The sequence below is a fragment of the Archocentrus centrarchus genome, chromosome 8 (genome assembly GCF_007364275.1).
Source record: "Archocentrus centrarchus isolate MPI-CPG fArcCen1 chromosome 8, fArcCen1, whole genome shotgun sequence".
NCBI classification, from domain to species: domain Eukaryota; kingdom Metazoa; phylum Chordata; class Actinopteri; order Cichliformes; family Cichlidae; genus Archocentrus; species Archocentrus centrarchus.
This window is the reverse complement of record NC_044353.1, coordinates 23,618,940-23,640,230: the sequence shown is the minus strand read 5'-3', so window position 1 is coordinate 23,640,230 and position 21,291 is coordinate 23,618,940. Positions and strand designations below refer to the sequence as shown.

General features: G+C 39.7%; 1 protein-coding gene across 1 annotated transcript in view; it reads right to left on the bottom strand.

Annotated features, from left to right (window-relative positions):
* The window catches only part of col5a3a (collagen, type V, alpha 3a), a 51,715-nt gene that overhangs the window by 16,318 nt on the left and 14,106 nt on the right, over positions 1-21,291 (bottom strand). The window contains exons 3-29 of the mRNA XM_030736185.1: positions 20,866-21,079; positions 20,279-20,441; positions 12,266-12,388; positions 10,382-10,795; positions 9,791-9,904; positions 9,563-9,679; positions 9,403-9,456; positions 9,275-9,316; positions 8,879-8,941; positions 7,285-7,359; positions 7,034-7,117; positions 6,835-6,891; positions 6,418-6,471; positions 6,221-6,274; positions 6,045-6,098; positions 5,409-5,462; positions 5,115-5,168; positions 4,535-4,579; positions 3,277-3,330; positions 3,040-3,084; positions 2,772-2,825; positions 2,187-2,231; positions 1,765-1,818; positions 1,184-1,228; positions 825-878; positions 230-274; positions 47-100 (exon numbers count right to left, since the gene is read on the bottom strand). Coding sequence (XP_030592045.1) covers positions 47-100; positions 230-274; positions 825-878; positions 1,184-1,228; positions 1,765-1,818; positions 2,187-2,231; positions 2,772-2,825; positions 3,040-3,084; positions 3,277-3,330; positions 4,535-4,579; positions 5,115-5,168; positions 5,409-5,462; positions 6,045-6,098; positions 6,221-6,274; positions 6,418-6,471; positions 6,835-6,891; positions 7,034-7,117; positions 7,285-7,359; positions 8,879-8,941; positions 9,275-9,316; positions 9,403-9,456; positions 9,563-9,679; positions 9,791-9,904; positions 10,382-10,795; positions 12,266-12,388; positions 20,279-20,441; positions 20,866-21,079 — 2,285 coding nt within the window. The remainder of the gene's footprint in view (positions 1-46; positions 101-229; positions 275-824; positions 879-1,183; positions 1,229-1,764; positions 1,819-2,186; positions 2,232-2,771; positions 2,826-3,039; positions 3,085-3,276; positions 3,331-4,534; positions 4,580-5,114; positions 5,169-5,408; positions 5,463-6,044; positions 6,099-6,220; positions 6,275-6,417; positions 6,472-6,834; positions 6,892-7,033; positions 7,118-7,284; positions 7,360-8,878; positions 8,942-9,274; positions 9,317-9,402; positions 9,457-9,562; positions 9,680-9,790; positions 9,905-10,381; positions 10,796-12,265; positions 12,389-20,278; positions 20,442-20,865; positions 21,080-21,291) is intronic.

Here is a 21,291-nt window from a genome sequence, read left to right as displayed (position 1 = left end):
TCAGAATAAAATGACACAGAGGCTTGTTATTAGATGGCACTCTTACTCTGTCTCCCTTGACACCCATGTCACCTTTGAACCCAGGGAAGCCATCTTCTCCCTGCCATGCATTGCAAAGAGGTAATGGCTGGTCTCAAATACCTTCATGACGATATCATTTGTCAAGTGTCCTTAAAGTTACAACCCACTGTTTGGCCACTAGCAGAAAAATAAAATCTATTTCACTCACCTTCTCGCCTTTGCTCCCCTTTAGACCTCGAACTCCATCTGCTCCCTTTGAAAAAGAGAAACATCCAGTTTAAGAAAACTGAGGATCTTTGGACTTCATATTGTGTATTTCATCTGTATTTTCAGAAATAACTCACATTAAAATAAAACCAACTCTTTACATAAAATTGCTTTGTTATTGGACAATACATTCACTTCCCCTAGAGGACTTTGCCAAGAGGATTTAAAAAAAAAAAAAAAAATCACAAGCAGAAAGTCATTATATCACAACTTCACTTTTTTTTCACTCTTTCAAAAGCATCCTCAGTCACGATGGACTACTCCACTGCTGTATGTGACATTTGTCCTATCCATCAAATGTTTCTCATTTTGCTATTGACAGGTCCCTGGAGAACCAAGGTGCTGGCCCTCCACATGTCACCTGTCAGTCTCAGACTCACCCAGCTTGTCTATCACAGGTAGACATACACACATGCACATAGAATGATTGAGTATATATATATATATATATATATAGAGAGAGAGAGAGAGAGAGAGGGAGAGAGAAAGAAAGAGAGATATATTACACAGGAAGTCATTATGCATTTATGTCTCACCTTTACTCCACGAATCCCTGGGTAACCAACTGGTCCCTGAGCCCCTGGTAAACCCTACATGGAAACAAAACAACATTATTATAGTATTTTAATTTTATTAAGGACCAGCCAGCAAAGAGGCATTTCTCTGACCATAAATGAATACATATTGCACTCAATGACTGTGTGCCATCCATTCTTGTGAGAAATAAAAGGAAACAGTAGAAGCAGATGATTCTGATTAGTGTATGTTGCTTACACTAATGGACTTGTATGATGATGACATTGTTGGGACACAATGATCATAATAATGAGTCTTAATGTTAATACACAGTTATAGATTGGGGAAAAAAACACAACATTAGCATTCTGATACCCACTTGGATGCCTTTTTCTCCTGGGGGTCCTTCTCTTCCTGGGTGACCCTAAGCAGGAAAAAAATGCCAATTTGACTTAGCAGTGCAATACATCATTGTTATATCACTTCTTCATAGGAATTTCTAAATGAAAAGTGAAAAAAACAATGTCCCATCAGTGCTGAGAGTGAAGCATCATAAAATATCACAAAACTTTGCAAAAAAGAAAATACAAGAAGCACTTTCAAAGTGGTTGAAAATGTAGGTTAGTCAACTTGAGCCTTGATTACTTTTGATTTACATTTCTGGGTTGTGTTTTTATCTACATATAAACCGGTGTATGCATGCACAGTTTGTTTAATTGTATAGCTTTACTGGGGGACCATGTCCTCTGCTTTATAAGCTAGTATCTGTGTCTAGATATCTATTGAAAATGGATAAATGGCCTGATCTATTACAACCTCTACAAAAATGTCAGGTTTAAACTGACTGCAGTATCAGCTGATGGTGACTGGTGAATTATCAGCATTCAAATTCTGTGTATATATGCAAAGATACTGGACATGCACAGACATGCACATTTTTGTGTGTTTCTGCTTACTTACGGGAGGACCATCAATGCCTGGTAGTCCCTGCATGCCTTGTTTCCCCTGCGGACCCTGTATAGGACATAAAGAGGTATCAAAACTAGAGCTGAGCTTCAGATACATAACACCTCAACCCATCCCTGAGTGAAAAAAACTCCCCACTTTGCTGCTACATATCGTATTTGTGACCAAGTCCTTATTATTTCTTTTATCAGTCTGACTTCACAACGTGCACAGACCAAGGTTGTCCCAGGTGGACGTTATGGCTGTGTGTGTTTCTGGTGTATTGATTTCCTGTCTTGCTCCACCTTGTCTGAATAGGAGCCAGACGTGACTTGGTCATACTCCCCTGTCCAGCATGTCTCCCCTGAGTGTGCATTGACAGGGTTCAGAAGGTCACAGCTTTAATTTTGAAATTAAGTGAGAGACATGATACCTACCTTCTCTCCTGGCAATCCAATGGGACCCTGAGGACCAGGCAAGCCCTAGACCAAAACAAAGCTCAATCAAGTTAAGTGCCACGAGATTAGGAGACGGCTGGGAGCTTAGATTACTGCATGACTCTGTGTGTGTATGAATATGGCACATGTATATGTATGAGTCATTAATAATATGCATAGGTGGATGTACTGTTGACATGCTGCAAAACTAAAAATATAATGAACTCTTCTTTATATGACTGTAATGTCACTGACAGCATTTAAAATTACATTTTCTTGCTGTTGGGTTGAAAACCTTGTATCTTCTGAAACTGTCCTTTCATGAGCTAATAAAACAGCCCTCTATTTTGAATCCTTTTTGTGTCATGCAAATGTATAATTAATTTTTTATATGCCCGAAAGGCCAGAGAAGTTTCTTTAAAAAAAAAAAAAAAAAAACTAAAGGAGGAGTGAGTAAACCTTTGGATGGAGTAAAAAATACACTAGAAACACGTCTTTATGCATTGGAAAAGAATTTCTAAAAGCAAACTAGCAGTCAACTGTGTAACACTGAAACTTGTGCTTTTTGTGTTTATGTTGAAATACCTGGACTCCTGGATTCCCTTGTTGACCCGGGGGCCCAATCTCTCCATTTGGACCCTGGGAACAAGAAGCACCAGTGGTCACACGCAGTCGGTCTTCACGTGATCTTTGTCATATGCTGATATCACATGACTGGTTAACATTCCCATTAGTAGTTAAAACTAAGTTACTGTGATTTTTCTAACGTTAAAAAGGCCACATGTACATTGTAACCAGTGATTATTGATATATGATAGTAGTTCTGAGAAACTGCAACGGTAGCAGGACTGACCGGGTTGCCCTTTGACCCTGGTACTCCATCAGTTCCATGAATTCCCTGATAAAAATGCATGTCAATAAGTGTTAGAAAATGACAGGTGTAGTGTCAAGTTTGATCCAGATATAGACAGTTTAATAGCTTTCTTGTCCATCTTAGAAGCATATTGATGATTCATGCACTAGAGATACTTTTATAGAGTTGAAGCAGTTCAATAGCTTTGATCCTGTAATCCAGGCAATGTTGACTTACTGGTTGCCCAGGTGGGCCAGGTGGCCCCCTTGGCCCAACAAGACCTCGAGGACCCTGGAGACAAAACACAGCAAATAGTCAGCAGCTAACCTGCATTCATGATGAGGCTGAATGAGAGTGGAATACTAAATCAAAAATCAAAACTAAGGGGAGAGAGAGCAAGAGAAGCAGGGACAGACATAATGTATTTTAATGTGTGAGTGTGCATGCATCTGTTTTGTATGTGCTAGCTGCGGAGACCGTGCTAGCCTGTTAGCACGAGTGTGTTTGTGTGCTCTGTTTTTGTCAGCCTCTCTCTTTGTAGGCTGGCCAAGCCACCTGTTCCAAAGCCACATCTGTGATCTCCTGGGAAGTGATTGATATGGAAATATAATCATTCGGGCCAGGATTTTATCTCTTCTCTCTCTGACTCTGTCTTTCCTTTTTCCTCACACCATCTCTTATCTCATTCACCACCAACCAAATTTCTTTCTTGTGTTTTTCTCTTACTGTCACTTTTCCTATCTTCCCCTCTCTCATCAAAACAGCTAAATCCTCTCCTCTCCTATGACTTTGTATTTGAGCACAGTTTTCCTAACATGTCTTCCTGCACTCGGTGATCCATTTGGAGGGACAGAACCCTGCTGAGCCCTAACCTCATCTACAGGGAGAAAAAGAGAGTGTGAGTCATAACCAATTAACCAGTGTTCAATGCAGATACACAAAAACAGCTCCTTCAGTGGTGCTACAGTAATCTCCAGGTATAATCTCTATGACAGAATGAGAATGCTATACCTTTGTATTCGAGATGCCTTTTTCCAGTGACCTTTTGGTTTTTTTGCTTTTAATACTAGGGTGAACCCCATGGCAGAAATGTTTTAATACGGTGTGACTGTCCTAGTTTTTTTTTAACTAGGTGCTGTGTATTGTAAAATATTGTTCTGTAATTCTTTACATGAGCAAAACGAGCAGCACAATTTGTATTTTTGTAAGTTCTGCTGTATGCTTTGGGCAGAAATTTCAGCCAGTACCTAAATAGTGTAATCACTGGAAATCCCCTCAGGGTTTGCTGGAGAAACCGGTTTCTGTTCTGCTTCAAGAAAAAGTTTTTTATTACTATATTTAAGAAAGCCCAAAGCACATACTAGATTAATGCATCCTCTACATCAAGAATTTATCATGTAGAGGAACACTAAAATTAAATATTTTTGTTAGATGTGCTGTGATGTGTGACTACCTATCAGGGAATATTATATTTTTTCTATTGGTAGAGACTTACAGGTTCACCCGGTTGTCCTCTTGGCCCAACAGGTCCATTAGATCCCTGAAATAATAAGAAGGACACAAATTCAACACAGATTTTGAGCACCTCTCTTATTCAACCTCAGGCACGGATACATTTATATCCCCAAAGACATAATCTGTGAAAATAGCTCATTAAAAAAATTCACTGCCTGACAGATAAGGCTCAACTATCTTCAAGCAAAGACTAATAGACCGCCCTCTCAAACTTTACCCGCCAGCCTGCATAGATTGATACTATCCTGACAGAGCTTCTATCTTTCATATTTTCAATTCTATGTCAGGGATGCATTAGCTAGCTTTCATGTCTTCTGCAAACCTAGATACCGAATGAACCCAGGCCAGCCTAGCGGAAATAAAAAGCAGGAGCTTAAAACTTCATCTACTGTAAAGTCTGCTTCAATATGTGGTGCTTAACTGAATAAATGGCTTATAGCATTTATTCATTGATCCGTGAAGGCCTTCCCTTTAACCTCCCATAATGGAAAAAATTAGAAAAGCTATTAGCAGCAAGTGTTTTCTGAGCAATAAAATTTGGGGAAGTATTGTGCACTTACCCTCTCTCCTGGTTGTCCAACAGGCCCCTGAGGACCAGGCTTTCCTCTGTCCCCCTACAAGATAAAAGCATTAGCCATAAACCTCAAGATGTTTAGGAATGTTCTGTTTATAGCAGATGCTTTGAAGTGCACCCTGTCATCACAGAAATCACAACAACCATGCCCGCATAATGGAAATAAACATCTGCTTTATGATGCGTAAAGTATTGATGCATGTCATGTTATCATGTCGGTGTCTGAATCACTAAGTACCTTAAGTACAGTGACAGTATCAAGTAGCCAAATCTAGCTCACCCTGTGCCCCTTGTTTCCTGGGAGACCTGGCAGGCCGTCAAAACCCCTGTCGCCCTGCAATGTAATAGAGAAGCAAGCGCATTAAACCCTGAAAAACACATACACAAACACATATGGTAATGTGTAAACATTAGCAGAATTGTAGTGAAAGTCTCCCCTGGCAGAGCTTCCCATCTGCTCGGAGTGTGCGTCGGGGAGAGGAAGTTTTCAGATTAGCTGTAGGTCTGCTAAAATGCTGCTTTGACTGATAAAGACTCTGCTGTTCTGTCAGACACGTCAGGGAAGACTGATTTATTTACTAAGTCCTTCCTGCAGCTGTTATATATTGAGTTGCCTTGTTGTCAGTAATATATAATAAGCTGGGGGATGCTCGATACCTAAAGGCTTACACTTGCAAGTGGAGATAGTTTGTTATTGTGCAGGACCCTGCTGCCTGAACATGTGTGGTATTGTGTTCATGGAAACAGGAAACTCAATTCAAGTAAAGTTAACAGCAACAGTAAAATGGTCTAACAACTGACAATGCAGCATTCACACAAATACCAACATAAATGGGACTGCAGAAGAGCCAACTATATATGTGTACTGGGTGTAGCTCATTTGCAGGGCAGTGCAGTAAAATCTCAACGAGCTTACCTTAGTGCCAGTTTCACCCGGAGCTCCACGACCACCATCCGCTCCTGCACGGCCCTGTGAGATACAGCATACAGATCTGATTTACCATACACCAGCTATAATGCGGTTTCCACACAAGATGTAGACAGAAAAAAAAATATTTGGCATTGAAACTTTCAATACTTAAGACATCTCACCCTCTTGCCCGGCCTCCCATTAATTCCAGCGGGGCCTGGCAACCCGCGTGGTCCCTTCATGACAAATGAAGAGAGAAAGACAAATGGGAAAAGGTGTTAAAAGGAAAGCAAAAGGACAAAAGGAAATCAATACTGTGACAAAAAAAGAGAGTATGATCAAAGCTAGTCATGAGGCAAAAAATTCTGTCAAGTCTTACAGCAGGGCCGCTTTCTCCACTGTCTCCTTTGAGCCCAGCCAGACCAGGATCACCCTATGAAATAAACAAAAGGTCATGCATGACATGACAAAGAAGGGAAACTCAACTCTCTTTAATATACAGACATACTGTACACAGATCAATAAATATGTCTTCTCAAATATAATACCAAGAATGAGCTGAAAAGAAATCATCTAAAAATCTGTTCATTTTTTGAGCCCTTGTTTCTCTTTTTGTAAATGGAGGCAGATTTCCCAATTTGAATATACTGAGCAGGCATAATAATGAAGTTAGGATGGGAAAGAGAGACAAGAGCTCGAGCTTGGTCAGACAGAGTTTAAAGCTGAGGTTAGAGGCATTAGGAGCCCTTGAGATATTATGTAAATTTGGGTCAAGGTCAGAGAGAGAGAGTCATACCATTGGGCCCGGTCGCCCTGTAAGACCAAGCGGACCTGGAGGCCCCCTGAGTGACATCTGAAAGAAAAACAACATTGTGTATTATGTAAGCTGTACAAGGTACCCTTTTTACCTTCATATGCTACAAAATATTTTTTATAGAGAATACGGGTCGGTATGGAGCAATGCTGTATCATGTATTTGTTTCTACGACGTATACCTTGGCCTGTTGCAGGATAGCCTGTGCTTGTGCTTCCTGGGGGGACACCACTGGTCCCTTCTGGGAATCACCTCCAAACTGAAACTGGAGGCAATGACAAGCAGGAGTCACTTCTCACCGCAGGATTTCCCCAAGTATAAAAGTAGTTCAGTCACACGGCCCCCCCTTGTGGTCATGCCACTACACCACACTCAGAAAAAATGAGCTCTGTGTGCTTGTGTGCGCATGTTTTAGTGTGTTTAAGGTCTTACTGGTAGCATTAACAGTGTTCCCGGAGGGCCTGGAATCCCATCAGCCCCGGAAAGACCAGGCCGCCCTGGGGGACCCTGAAAAGAGAGGACAGGAAAGGGATACAAAATAGCTGCTTGGCTCGAAGTGATTGAGTGAGAGAGAGAGAGAGAGAGAGAGAGAGAGAGAGAGAGAGCAAAAGAGAGTGAGAGAGAGAGAGCAAAAGAGAGTGAGAGAAAAAGAGAGAGAGAGAGAGAGAGAGAGAGAGAGAGAGAGAGAGCAAAAGAGAGTGAGAGAGAGAGAGAGAGAATTTTAAGAGGATGAGGGTTTTTTTTAGATTGAGGTTAGAATTAGACAAGCTGTGGTTGTGGTTTGGTTGTCACAAAACGAATGTAAGTCAATGAGATGTCCTCTGAAGTGATGAAAGCATTACGGTACATACAGCATGTCTCTGGGAGAGAGAGAAAGTAGGAGAAACACCTGGAAGCGAGGAAAACAACACTGAAATCCACTCTTTGAAAAAATGTTTGCTCTATTTCTACAGCTTGTCATACACACACACACACACACACACACACACACACACACACACACACACTAATTTATCTTCTATTTACACATTGTAAGTGTGCATATTAATATGTTTTCTGACTACTGAATGAATATTTTAATAAATCAATGATCATTTTCCAGGAGTTGCCTTTAGTCTTGAATTTTTAAGCAACTTCTGACAGTGACACACTAATGGAAATATATACAATTGTGTTATCTCAATGGTGAATGGTTTTGTTTATAAGCATACAATCAGAATATGCAACACAATACATGTTAAAGATTTCCTGAAGTATTTGTCAACAAAGTGCACTCATAGGTGTTATACAGTGCAGTAAAGATAATGTATGTGTAAATCTTGGGTAAAGCATGATGCTAGAGCATCAGCAGAGTTTCTTCTTAATGCTTGTCACATCTTCACATGTAATACTTACAATAATGTTACCTTATCCAAAAGCACATTATCTGATAAATATATAAAGACATATCTGATTAAAAAAAAAAAAATCTGTGAAGAAGTAGCATTTCACTGCTTAACATTCAGTTTGTGCTACATTTGCATTAAATTAAAGTAAAATTATCCTATGATAGGATTACACATAATAGTAAATTACTGTTCAGATGCATAGTACGACTCTGTCTTTAAAAGTACAAGATTATTTTTCCTGGCAGTTGCAGTTGCAGTTGTTCATTCACTCAATTACCAAAAAAAAAGAAAAGAAAAACATCCACTACTAGGAAATGACAGAGCATCTGTTGGTGTCTGTGTACGTAGTTTGGAGCATTTTCAACAGTGATGAATCATGGACAAAAGCCCTTTTCCAAGCAAATACACACACACACACCAAATTAAAAATCAGGTCACACATGTGCCAGACAAGATGAGCCCCTGAACTCCAGCAGGTTCATTTCAGCAAACCAGGACTTTTTGAACCCGCTGATAGGTTTCACTTTAAGGTCACAGTCAAATTCAGAGTTGGGTCCCACAGGTGAATGTGTCAAACTGAGGTCAAACTAATTCACTCAAAATTTAACCACTGAGCCCAGGTCATAAACCACACTCACCAAGTCACCAGGATCTCCCCTGGGTCCTGGAGGTCCCACTGGACCAGCTGGTCCAGGGAGCCCCTGTGAAGGACATATTTAGTAGCTTCAAACAAGCATTAAAGGCTAGCCTCAAGTTTTAGCTTGCAATGAAAGAAATAATCACATTCTAATATTTGAAATGCTTTGACAATAATCCTTTGTCAATAATCTGTTTTATTTTTCATTGGATAGATTTCAAATCTCTGTAGTATTTGCTGCCTATAAAAAATATTGGACTAATGATACAATTTTAGGTATTCTTCCCTGAAAGCCTTATTACTATTTCCAAAAACACCACAGTTGCACGATGATGTCTAACACCCAAATCTCAGTATTTTCCACTTCATCTCAAAAGTTCAGGTGGAACTGATTTACCTCTGGGCCTGGTAGACCTGAGGGTCCATTCACTATTGTGCCCTAGAAAAATACAGAGAGTATCGAGTCATTCTCATGCTCATAACCAAAGCTGCTAGCCTATTCATTGAACGTCTGTAGTAGCTCACCGGTCCAAAAATAGCTGGCTCTCCCTTCTGGCCTTTCTCTGCTCTGACGGTAGCCTGAGGAGAGATAATAGATGAATGGTTGGACCGTCAGAAATCACTTAACACAGACAATTAAATACATGACCACTCACTTGATGTATGAGGTCACTATGAGATTTACCTCTCCATCCCACGTCTGGGCTCTTTCCCGCTCTGCAAAGTCAAAGTCGTCCTCGTATATTTCATACTCCTCATACTCTAACTCTGTGTCATTCTTGAAATCCTCATATTCAAGAATCTGTTAAGGAATAATAAACTCTATCAGCGACTGGTGTAGTGAATACCAAAATAACCCCTCAGTGTTTCTGTGCTGAGGTAAAGGCATTTCTTGCATTTGCATTTAACCTACCTCAGTAACATTTGGGCCCACTGTTGCTGTGGAAACTGAGAGATCATCATAGAGGTCTCCGAAAAGGTCATCTCCAGACTCCTCCACCACCGGTATCTTTACAGGTGTATCCTCCTGCAGGCCAGCACACATACTGTACTTAAGTGAGTCAGAGCAGAGATTACCCAGGGGGCACTGGGCATGTCTCTGTGTCACACAATGCCTATTAAAAACAAAAGCACATTTTGTATTCTACCATATGAATGTTAGCAAAACTGGTGGATTACATGGAAATACATTAGTTAACCAAGATAAAAGCTTAGAGGTGTGCAGTTAATTACAGTGTTTGAGTGTTATTAGCTGAGAGACTACATCAGATTCGCGTGACAGCATAACAGAGACCGCTGCAGCAACAGAAACTGTGTGAGCGTGACAAATTAGTTTAGGTGGCAAATGAGCTAATAATAAACATAAAGGTACATAGTGGTGGTAAGTGACTGGAGAGGTGAGAGGAGGAAGAGGTGCTCGCTAAGTATTAGGGGAGTGATTGGTTAGAGCTGTAAATAGTGGGAGGGGTTGGAATGGACAGCGTCTACAGGTAAATTTGTCTACCTCCTCAGTAACCTTTGAGACAGGCAATGTCCTAGGTACCAAAGTGGGGGCTTCAGTTGTGAAGTCAGGTTCATGTGTGGGCATCTCCATGAAGGTCTTGTCGAAAACATCAGTGAGAATGGCAGTTTCTAGGGTGCTCTTAATTTCTGGCAGCTCAGTGGGCTGAAAAGGTTCCTGGGTTTGATACTTAGGCAGTGCTGTGGAAACTCTAAGGAAGCCATCCTCGGGAGCTTCCTCTTCATGTTTTTTCTTTCTGGATCCCCTCTTGCCCTTGCCCTTGCCTCTGCGTTTGCCTTTAGAACCTTTGTCCCTCTTTTTTTTGTCCCTTTTTCCTTTCCTGTCCTTTTTGGGAGCTTCCTCTTGTTCAGTTGGCTGGTCACTTTGCATCAAGGTATCAGACCCCATTTGGAAGGTCTTTTATGAAAAAGTAAAATGCAAGATGAGGACATAGGTGGAGGATGGAGAAAGAAAACAAACATTGTTGTAAATAAAAATCATAGAAATTGCTTGCTTCAGGAAAGCCAAGCAATGTATTCATGACACCTTTACAGAACACCCCACCCCCCACCCCACTGTAAGTCCCAGTGAGCTGATAGAAATCTGACGCAAACATGAAATGAGAAGGAGCACGCAAATGTAGATCTTAAGTGCTACAAATGTGTTATATTCAAAAAGTGTCCTTTGGTAAGTGGACAAATGTGTCATCCTCCAGGGATTGTTGTGGAGGGTGAAGCCTTCCACAACAGTCCCAGTTTCTCATGTGGCCCCTTGGGAAAATAATTGCCCACCCCTGCTCCAGATTGATGTCCATTACATGTCAGTGGTATAAATGGCCCCTGCTTGAAAATTATGCTGTAGGCAAAGTCTGTAAAAGACATCAGTGACATGAATTAGATCCACTTTTAAACAAGGTCAGTGTGTAAGGGAGAATGATGGGAAGTAGGTCAGTGGAGTGACAGATGTTGACATATTCTGGACTCAGAGCTCATTGCTCAGCTGTAGCTCTTTAAAAGCCAGCTGGATGACTATCGAAATGGACTCACAGTACTATTGATGAACCATTCTTGCATGATTATCGATGACCTGGCTCAACAAATTGTGCACTGACACTCATGCACTCACATATTTTTTTTTTCACATATGAAATATGCATGTGGCATACACATAAAAAATAGATACATATAGAAAACATTGTGTTTAGTTGAAACAGTGTATTTCTTCAAACTCAGCCACACACAGCTGCCTCCTTTCTCCTTATGTCTATCTTTCACACAGCACCAACGACATGTATAGGAAGACATATCATATTTAAGTTATGGGCTTATGGCACTGCATGCGTGTGTGTGTGTGTGTGTGTGTGTGTGTGTGTGTGTGTGTGTGTGTGTGTGTGTGTGTGTGTGTGTGTGTGTGTGTGTGTGTGTGTGTGTGTGTGTGCGCGCGTGTCTATTTTGCCAAAAGACCACCTGACCATAGAATTGCTCCACTGCTGGCTGTATTTAAAAGAAGGCACTCCTACTTGGCCTATTCTGTCTTAATCTCTCAAGTCTCTTTTCGCAAACCCTTTGAAACATGTAGCTCTGTGCCTGCGCTCCTTTTACTTGTTGTCTGTGAAGTAAAGGTGTTGGCAGCCAGAGGGACCTGACAAGTGCAGGAAGCAGAAGTTCATCATATTGCTTAAACCTTATTATAGAATGTAGGGCTACGGGGAAGTTTGTAAACACATTGAAAAAACATATAAAATCTATTGAAAGTCCCAGGCCAGGTCTCTGCAGTTAGGTAGACCAAAAGCTTGGTTCACTGTACATTGTAACTGTCAAAGAAATGTACAAAAATTTGCTCAAATTTTTCCAGTAGGCATCACCTCCTCACAGTGGCAGTACTGACCTCCTGCAGGTCCAGATTGTGGCTGTTATAGGGCAAAGCAGAGTCACAGTCTGGTATGTAGTTTACACAGTAGTTGGCAGCAGCCTCTGTGTCATCCACAATCAGCAGCTGTTGAATGTCTCCCTGAAATAAACAAGAAGCCAACAAAAAGAAATCATGACACTGGAGTGCTGAAAAACATGCGGCAGCTGCAACTGCACACTGAAAAGACATTTGGGATGGAGCAGAAGATAGAAATGATAACAATCCAACGTGACAGATGCTGTGAGAAAATCTAGCTCCATAGCTAAATGTAAAGCAGAGTGTTATTACAATGTTACAATAGTTAGTAACATTGTTACTGACTATTGGATACCTTTTGGCCATAACCCCATGAGGGGCCTGATTGTGTACACGAAACAGTCAAATAGCTCTCTATCACCCCCCCTGTCAGGACCTTTCACTTCTCATTTTTTCCTAGAGGCATTGCCAGAGTGTATATATACATGCACAGAGACAGCATGGCTGGCCCTGCAGCACTAAACTCAGAGCCTCTTTTGGCTTTGGTGGCCTTAAATGCAAGATAAATGTCCTCTTCTATCCAAATCATATAGTAAATCAGTCCTTGTAGTACTGAAATGACAAGGTTAATTAGTTTATAATGCTAAATAAAACTCATCATGTAGAAATATTCAAGAAAAATACCAAAAGCACTATTTAAAATACACTTATGTTAAACATAGTTAAAGAAAAAAAATGTATATTTTAACAGTCGCAAAGGTTGTGTCTCAAATCAATTTTGACATTTTAGAAGCTAAATAATGAATGAATGAATGGATAAATAAATAAATAAAAGCACGGTTTGTAGAAAAAATAATTGTGAGCGGCAGGACTAATTTCTGGGAGACAGAGATCACCGTGCAATTCCCTATAAATAAAATGCAGGCAGCCCCACAGGACAGTGTTGGATAAGTCTTTGATGGAATTAATGATACAAATCTATGTAACTGGCATGCTATAGCAAACATATTGCCTGGCAAAATGTGCCCAGGAACAGCTGGACAGCCATTTATGATAAATTAAGTTAAATTAAGCAATCAAAGTTATGGTAATTGTAGCACCATTGTAATCTCTTTAATTAAGATTTAGATGCCAGAGGTGCAATAAATCTAAACACATCATTTCTCTGTTGCCCACCACTTCATATTTCTCCCAACACGACTCAAATCACGCTTTATCAGCAGTGCATGACTATGCAAAGCCTTGATCATCGTGTACAAAACTATAATCCTATGAATGACTGTTCAAACAGTCATTTATGCTTTAATGTATTAAACATGAAAGGATTTGTTATCCATTTATCCCTTTTTTCTTCCTGTTTTGGCCAAAAGCCCATGTCAAGCAAAGGAAATTATTTCACTCTAAGGTGTGACACAGCGAGAGAGAGAGAGCTGCAGGGGGAGGGAGAGAGCGAGAGAGGTAGAGAAAGGCAAAAAGGGAGCTAATCCAATCTAATCCAATCTCAATTTAAGATCAAAGGCAATGCTACCACAGACAAGTTTTCCTGGTTTTCTTGCCTGGCAGGAGCTCTCTCCTCTTGAAACACACAGAAAGTAAGCGTTGCCCCAAATCGTGTGTATGCTGCCATTATTCATTTAGACTGGGGCAAGAACATCTAAAGAGGCTCCGTGAGGCTGTGTTGAAAAGGAACACACCTCAGCTGAACCCACACATTTCCAGTGGGGCACAAGCTTCTCTCATGTCACACATGGCACTGCTGGCACAGGCTCATTAATGTTTAAAAGTCCATGTGCTTCCCCCTGCTGTCTACAATAAGGTGTGTTGTGCCACCTAGCCAACAGTCTTCACCAAATCTGAAGTAACTAGGTCTTCTCTGTGGAGTTGTCCAGTCTTTGACTTAATCAGATTGCCTGCATGAGTCATAACCCCGTGTTAGTGAAGGAGCTAGTTTATAATCAGCAGTCTCAATAAAATTGCATCTTGACGCTAACAGATGCTCATATCTAACCAAAAACATCTGACCACCATCAGCTATATCATTGCCAAGACAAAATATGAGTTAAACCATTTTTTATTGTAAATCTACAGTGCTGTGAAAAAGTATTTGTCCCCTTCCTAATTTCTTCTTCTTTTTTTTTTTTTTTGCATATTTTTCACACTTACATGTTTCAGATCATCAACCAAATTTTAATATTAGACAAAGATAACCCACAGTTTTCAAATGATTATTTCATTTATTAAGGGAACAATGCTGTCCAAACCTACTAGGCCCTATGTAAAAAAATAAATGTCCCCTAAACCTGATAACTGGTTGTGCCAAGTAGCAAGAACTGCAATCCAGCATAAGTGATAATTGGCAGTAAGTCTTTCATATTTCTGTGGAGGAATTGTCACTTACTCTTCTTTGCATAATTGTATTAATTCAGCCACACTGTATAGAGTTTGAGTATGAATAGCCTGTTCAAGGTCATGCAAAGCATCTCAATCAGATTTAAGTCCTGACATTGACTAGGCCACTGCAAAAACCTCATTTTGTTTTTTGGGGTTTTTTTTTTGTTGTTTTTCTTTTGAGCCATTCAGAGGTGGCCTTTTTAGTGTTTTGGATCATTGTCCTGCTGCATAACCCAAGCGTGCTTAAGGTTCTGGGCAAAAATTAATGGCTTGTCATTCTCCTTCAGTATTTTCTGGTAGAGAGCAGAATTCATGGGTCCATCAATTACAGCAAGTTGTACAGGTCCCCAGACCATCACACTACCACCACCATATTTGACTGGGACTCAAACCTTACCAACCAAGGTTCAACTTTTGTCTCGCCAGTCCACAGAATATTTTTCCCAAAAGTCTTTGGGATCATCAAGATGTTTTTTGGGAAATGTGAAGTGAGCCGTTGTATTCTTTTTGGTCAGCAGTTTTCACCTTGAAACTCTTCCCCACCAGCCAAGTCCAATTTTAACCCCTGACTTATATTAATTTTTCTGTTTAGATGTGGAGGCAAAGTCAAAAAAAGTTTGTATTCCCATGTACTAATATTATTTTATAAAATAGCTGGCAGAAATATCCTTCAAAGAGGTACTTTTTACTTTCTTATTTTTAATACTTTTCAGACCCTGTACTTCTTCACTTACTTCAATAAAGAAATGTAATCAGTAATTATTATTAAATCCTTTATTTAAACAGGTAGTCTCATTGAGATCGAGATCTCTTTTTCAAGAGAAACCTGTGTACAAATAAAAAAAAAAACATACAGTACCAGTCAAGCATTTGGACATACTCACCCAACTGTGGATTGTATAATGATCTTGCAACTTGTGAATGAGAAACAAGATTTTGTTTCTATATAAAAATCCAAACTTCATCTTTAATTTTCTTGAAAAGTGTTCCACATGGCTTTTAAAAGTGAGTCTAGCATTCAGCCAGAGTCCTAAATATTTATAACAGTCAACAATTTCAATTTTATGACCATGAAAGGTTTGAACATGGACTGTAGGCTGGATGCATTTAGGTGACCTTGGAAATATCATACATTTTGTTTTTATCACAGTTTAAAATAAATTTATGTGCGATCAGAGAATTTTTGAAATCTATCAAAAGCAGACTGTAGATTTGCAATAGCCAAATCAGGTAAACCAACCAGTGGCATATAAAAGAGTGTCATCTGCATAAAAATGTGCATTGCAGTTTAAGGTAGCAGAGATAAGCTGTTGTGCTTAACATGATCTAAAGCCTGACTCCTCTGGTTGTAAAATGTTATTTGATTCCAGATACTGTTTTATTTGAGCATTTATTAAAGTCTCCAAGACTTTTGCCAGGCAAGACCATTTTGAAATAGGATGATAATTATTTAAGTCACTCGGATCACCACCTTTATTGAGTGGGATCACTTTTGCAGCCTTCTAGATTTTTGGAATTTTGCCTGTAGCAAGTGATAGATTCAAAATATGAGTTAAAAGGTGCAGCAGTCAGATCAGCACTAAGATAAAGGAGGACCCATCCTTCCTTTATCTAAACCATCCTCACCCTTAGATTTATTTGGGTTTAAGGTGGCTAGTTTACTAAAAACTTGCCTACAGCTTACTGAAGTAAAAGAGAATTTGTTTGCACAGTTTTGAATATTTGTTGGAGAATATATAGAATTAGGGGCACTATTTTGATTAGATAACTGTTTAGAAAACAAATTCCATGGATGTTTGCAAAAGAAGACAAATAGAAATCAGATTTCACTTTTCTAACGAGTCTAATACAGTTTCATACTTGCCTAAAATTTTGCCAATCCGATAAAACTTAACTTACTGGTTTTTGCCAACTTCCAGAATAGAATACCAAGGCTTAAAGTGCTGTTTTATTCTAAAAAGTTTGTAGGGTGCATGTTTATCAAGTGTATTAATAAAGATTTTGTAGAATACATTAAAAGCTTCATTAGCATCATGCTTTCAATTTGTTTCAGGTTAGAGTCCTACAGATCAGCTAAAAAAAAAAAATTTGTTCACTAAAATGTTTTTAATTCCTTTAGTTTCTAAACATGGGCAGCTGTTATTTTGGAGGTTGTGAACTTTTCTGACACACGCTATTGGGCAATGGTCACTGACGTCTTGACTGCAGCAGTGGAGTACTTAAGTGGATTATTTGTTAAAATAAGATCTATTAAGGTGGATTTAAAAGGATTGTGTTTGTTTGGTTGAGTAAGGCTAGAAATCAGTTGATGTACGTTAAGTGCCAAGCAAATTTCTTTTAGTGCAGCTGAGCTTTTAGAGAGCCAATCTAAATAGAAGCAATCCAAAATTACAACCTCAGAACTCACATATCAGGAAATTAAATTGGCAATTGTTTCAAGTGCATCACAGTTTGCAGAAGGAGGATGATAAATAAAAACTAGATAGCTGCAGACCAGTCAGGGTTCCCATGCTGACCCATGTCTACCGCCAACAGCACCAACAATGGGCATGTGAGCATCAGAGCCGGACCACAGTGCAGTGGTCTGATGAATCACTTTTTCTTTTATATCACTTGGTAGGTTTGTGTCACTTACATGGGGAACACCTAGCACCAGGATGCCCTATGGGAAGAAGGCAAGCTGCCGGAGGCAATGTGATGCTTTATGCAATGTACTGCTGGGAAACCGTGGGTCCTGGCATCCATGTGGCTGTTACTTTGACCACCTACCACCTAGCATTGTTGCACACCATGTAGATCCTTTCATGGAAACAATTTTTGAGGCCCCTCCTCACAGTGTACAAGACTTTAAGGATCTGTTGCTAACATCTTGGTGCCAGATATCACAGCACATCTTCAGGGGTCTAGTGGAGTCCATGCTGGATCAGGGCTGTTTTGGAAGCAAAAGGGGGACTAACACAATATTAGACAGGTGGTCATAATGTTATGCTTGATCTGTGTATGTAAAAAAATAAAAAATAAAATCAGGAAGGGGGCAGATACTTTTTCACAGTATTGTTTGTGTTTGGTAAACACTCCAAATAAAGCTGCCCTTTAAAGATATGCTTAACAATATATTGTTTCAACATGCCTTACAAACTGAGCCAAAAATATTTCTTATTTCCTGTACTCAATGAGACAGAAAGAATCTGAACTTCCCAACAAATAAAATGCTGGGCTGGATTTTATCTGAGCAATAAGCATGTTGGAGGCACACAGCAGCCAAGCAGAAGCCCAACCAGTCCTAGCATTTGCTTTCCTACAAATGCATAAAGTATGAACACAAAATTTCCACAGTCATTTGTAAGCAATCTGGAAGCAACAGAGACATTAGTGGCTGACCACAGTCCCCATGCTCCCACGCTGAGCTCTGGGCTGGAACACTGACCTCCTCCAAAACCAGAGTCTGGGAACAGAGGACCAGAGCTCAGCCTGCTTACTTTTTCTCCCTGTGGTACCAGCCTCACCCAAGGTGTACAACTTTGATAATCAGATAAACATACATCATTATGACAATAAATGCACAAATGTACTATGTGAAACATATCTTTTATCATCACTTGCATCAACAAAAATGTAAAACACAACAAATTATTTTGGGTTTCTTAATCTCACTCTACAGCAAACAAGATTTAAAGAGCCTGATAGACTAAGCTGATTACACACTTCCTTACACATGACCACAAAAAGTGCATGGACTGAACTAAAGGATGGATCTGATTAACAGATAGCCTGAAGAGCATTAGTCATCACCACAAATTTGGCGTCATCATCATAACTTTTCACATACAAAGATAAATGAGAGCATGGGAGTGTTTCTGGAGCAAAGCCAAACATTAAATGGTCTCCATTGCTTCTGAAAAGGGAAATTTATAGAGCCCACAAGGAGACACATTTCTTAACTGAAGTGGGATATAAAATAATTTAAAAAATGGAATGCCAGAGAGGAAAGGGTAGGGATGAAGCAGAGAGTAACTTAAATCTTGAGAGGGGCAACCTAGGTTAGGTTACTGCATAGGGAAGGTGAAATGTGTGAACAGGGTTATGAAGGTAGCTATATGACTATATATATGCAAAGCAAAAGGCTTGAGGTGTTCATTTGTCAGGACTCAGGAGATCTGGCTCTGTTGGTGGAAAAAAAAGCACAAGAAGTTATAATAACCCTTCCTCTGGATGTTCATAAATTAAAATACAGTCAAATCACCTCTGAACCCAACTGTAAAACTTGCCTCTACAAGACTGAATATCTTATAATTTGGCTGTTTTTTCCCTCTTGTTCTATTGCTAAATAGACACAGAACCCTGGAGTATTGGCAGGGGAAGGGGCTCGAGCTGATCTCTATTTCATAATGTGGATGAGAGACTCAGAGTGGAGCTTCACTGGGAATAACAATGGGGTAGGGGTTGTGTATTGTCATGGAAAGCACAGAATGATTTATGACAAAAAAAAAAAGAGGAATTGAAATCATTCCCAGAGTTTACCATTTTTTTCTTGCCTTTCCTTTTTTGCATGCATATTGATACACGTGAACACATACTCAAATCCTTGTAAATGAACAAGGATTAAATCACCAGTTCTTTCAGGGAGACACATGCTGCAAGGACTTAAACAGCAGCTGTATCTGTAGTTACTAAGGGAATAATATTAAAAAAAACTGCCACAAGAAGCAGGTATTTTGAAGCAGAAGAAGAAGAAGAAGAAGCAGGTACATTGATGGTATATATATTCAAACACTTCAATCTAAATATCTTGACAAGTCCAAAATGAAATGCACACTTTCTTGGATTTGTAATGAAATTGATTGAACTGGACATATCTCAACAACATGTTCCCTCCTTTCCACTCCCGCCTAAACAAATCTTTTAAATCGTTCTCTTTTTGTCCAGCAACACTTGATTAACAATAGACTCCTGTCACCCCATTGTCTCAGCAATTTTCCCTTTGAAAATTCCAAGTATCACATACAATTTGTACTCTGTCTACAAAAGATGTCTGGTATTTCCCTGAAGTTGCAGAAAGATCCTATTCGTGCACTTTTTTTTTGCATATTTCTGCACAGACAGACAGATAGACAGACAGACAAAGAGATAGATAGATAGATAGATAGATAGATAGATAGATAGATAGATAGATAGATAGATAGATAGATAGATAGATAGATAGATAGATAGATAGATAGATAGATAGATAGATAGATAGATAGATAGATAGATAGATAGATAGATAGATAGATAGATAGATAGATAGATAGATAGATAGATAGATAGATCATGCAAATTAAAAAAATGTTATTGTCTTGTCAGAACATTCACCTAATATGTGTATTTCTACAGTGTACTTGTGTGGCTCACACACACAGACAATGCAAGGCACTGACTCGCCTCAAGCAATCCTGGGCTTCAATATTTTGCCCAAGGACACGTTGGCATGTGGAGGCTCAAGGAACAATTCATAGCCAAGCCAAAAATAATCTATTCAAGCTTTCTGTCTACTGAACTGAAAATTTGATTAGATGAAGAAACTACATTCAAATAAACATTTTAATGTGCGTTTTTAGAGGCTTCTCTTTTTTCATGCCCTACCTCAAATATTTCTTCATCCAGTAGCCGTGTTCCAAATACAGTGACACCTTCTGTGCTGACCACAGCATTATCCCCTCGCAACAGTTCCACGGTCTCTACTTTCTCACAATCCAAGTAAAGGGTCACAGTTTTATCCTGCACACTATAGGCTATCCTGTGCCATCTGAAAGAAACAAAGATAAAGTGAAAATTAACACATAATTCAGCTTCGAAGGGAGGTGTAAGCTTCGTCTGTCAGTGGAATCAGCATTGTAAAGAGCCTATTCCACATCTCTTGATGAAGATACTTTATTGATCCCACAGTGGGGAAATTACAGTTTGCAAGTTAAGCAGACCAGAAGTGCCTTTGAGACTTAGAAACTGTAATGGATTGATTTTCTTAAGTCTTACCAAATCAAAGCATTAAATACTCAACAAGTCAAGGTCAAGGTGAGTTGTAAACCCTCATTCTGATGTCAAGGTTTGAGAAAGTTGTAGCATACACAATTAATGTCATTTATGCAGTGCTGGTAGATCTGATCTATTGGACACATACAACAGCTACACTGCAAATTGTAATAGATCTTATGAGCCCTCAAACTACCCACTTTCCATCAGCCAGGTTGATCTTCTTGAAAATGGGGTACATTTCTGGTGTGGGCTGCCCATGCTGATCCTCGTACAGGAAGACAGGTGACCGGCCCACTTCCAGTCCCAGCTGCTGCACTCCCTGGTCATCATACAATGAAAGCAGGAAGCACTGGGAGCCCTCTTTAGCTCGCACGGTAGTCATTAGGGAAAAATTCTCAGGAAACGTGGTATCTGAACAGAGAGAGGAGAGGAGAGGAGAGAGCTGAAAAGTCATACAAGAGAGCGCAGCAGGAACTGGACATTTCTATAATATGCAGGACCCCCACCCACACACACACACACACCTGCTGCAGTGACACCTGAATAGAAATATTAATGGTGAAAAATACTACTGATGAAAGCAGTCAGAAGTACAGGGAGTTCATTCATATTTCTTAAGGTTT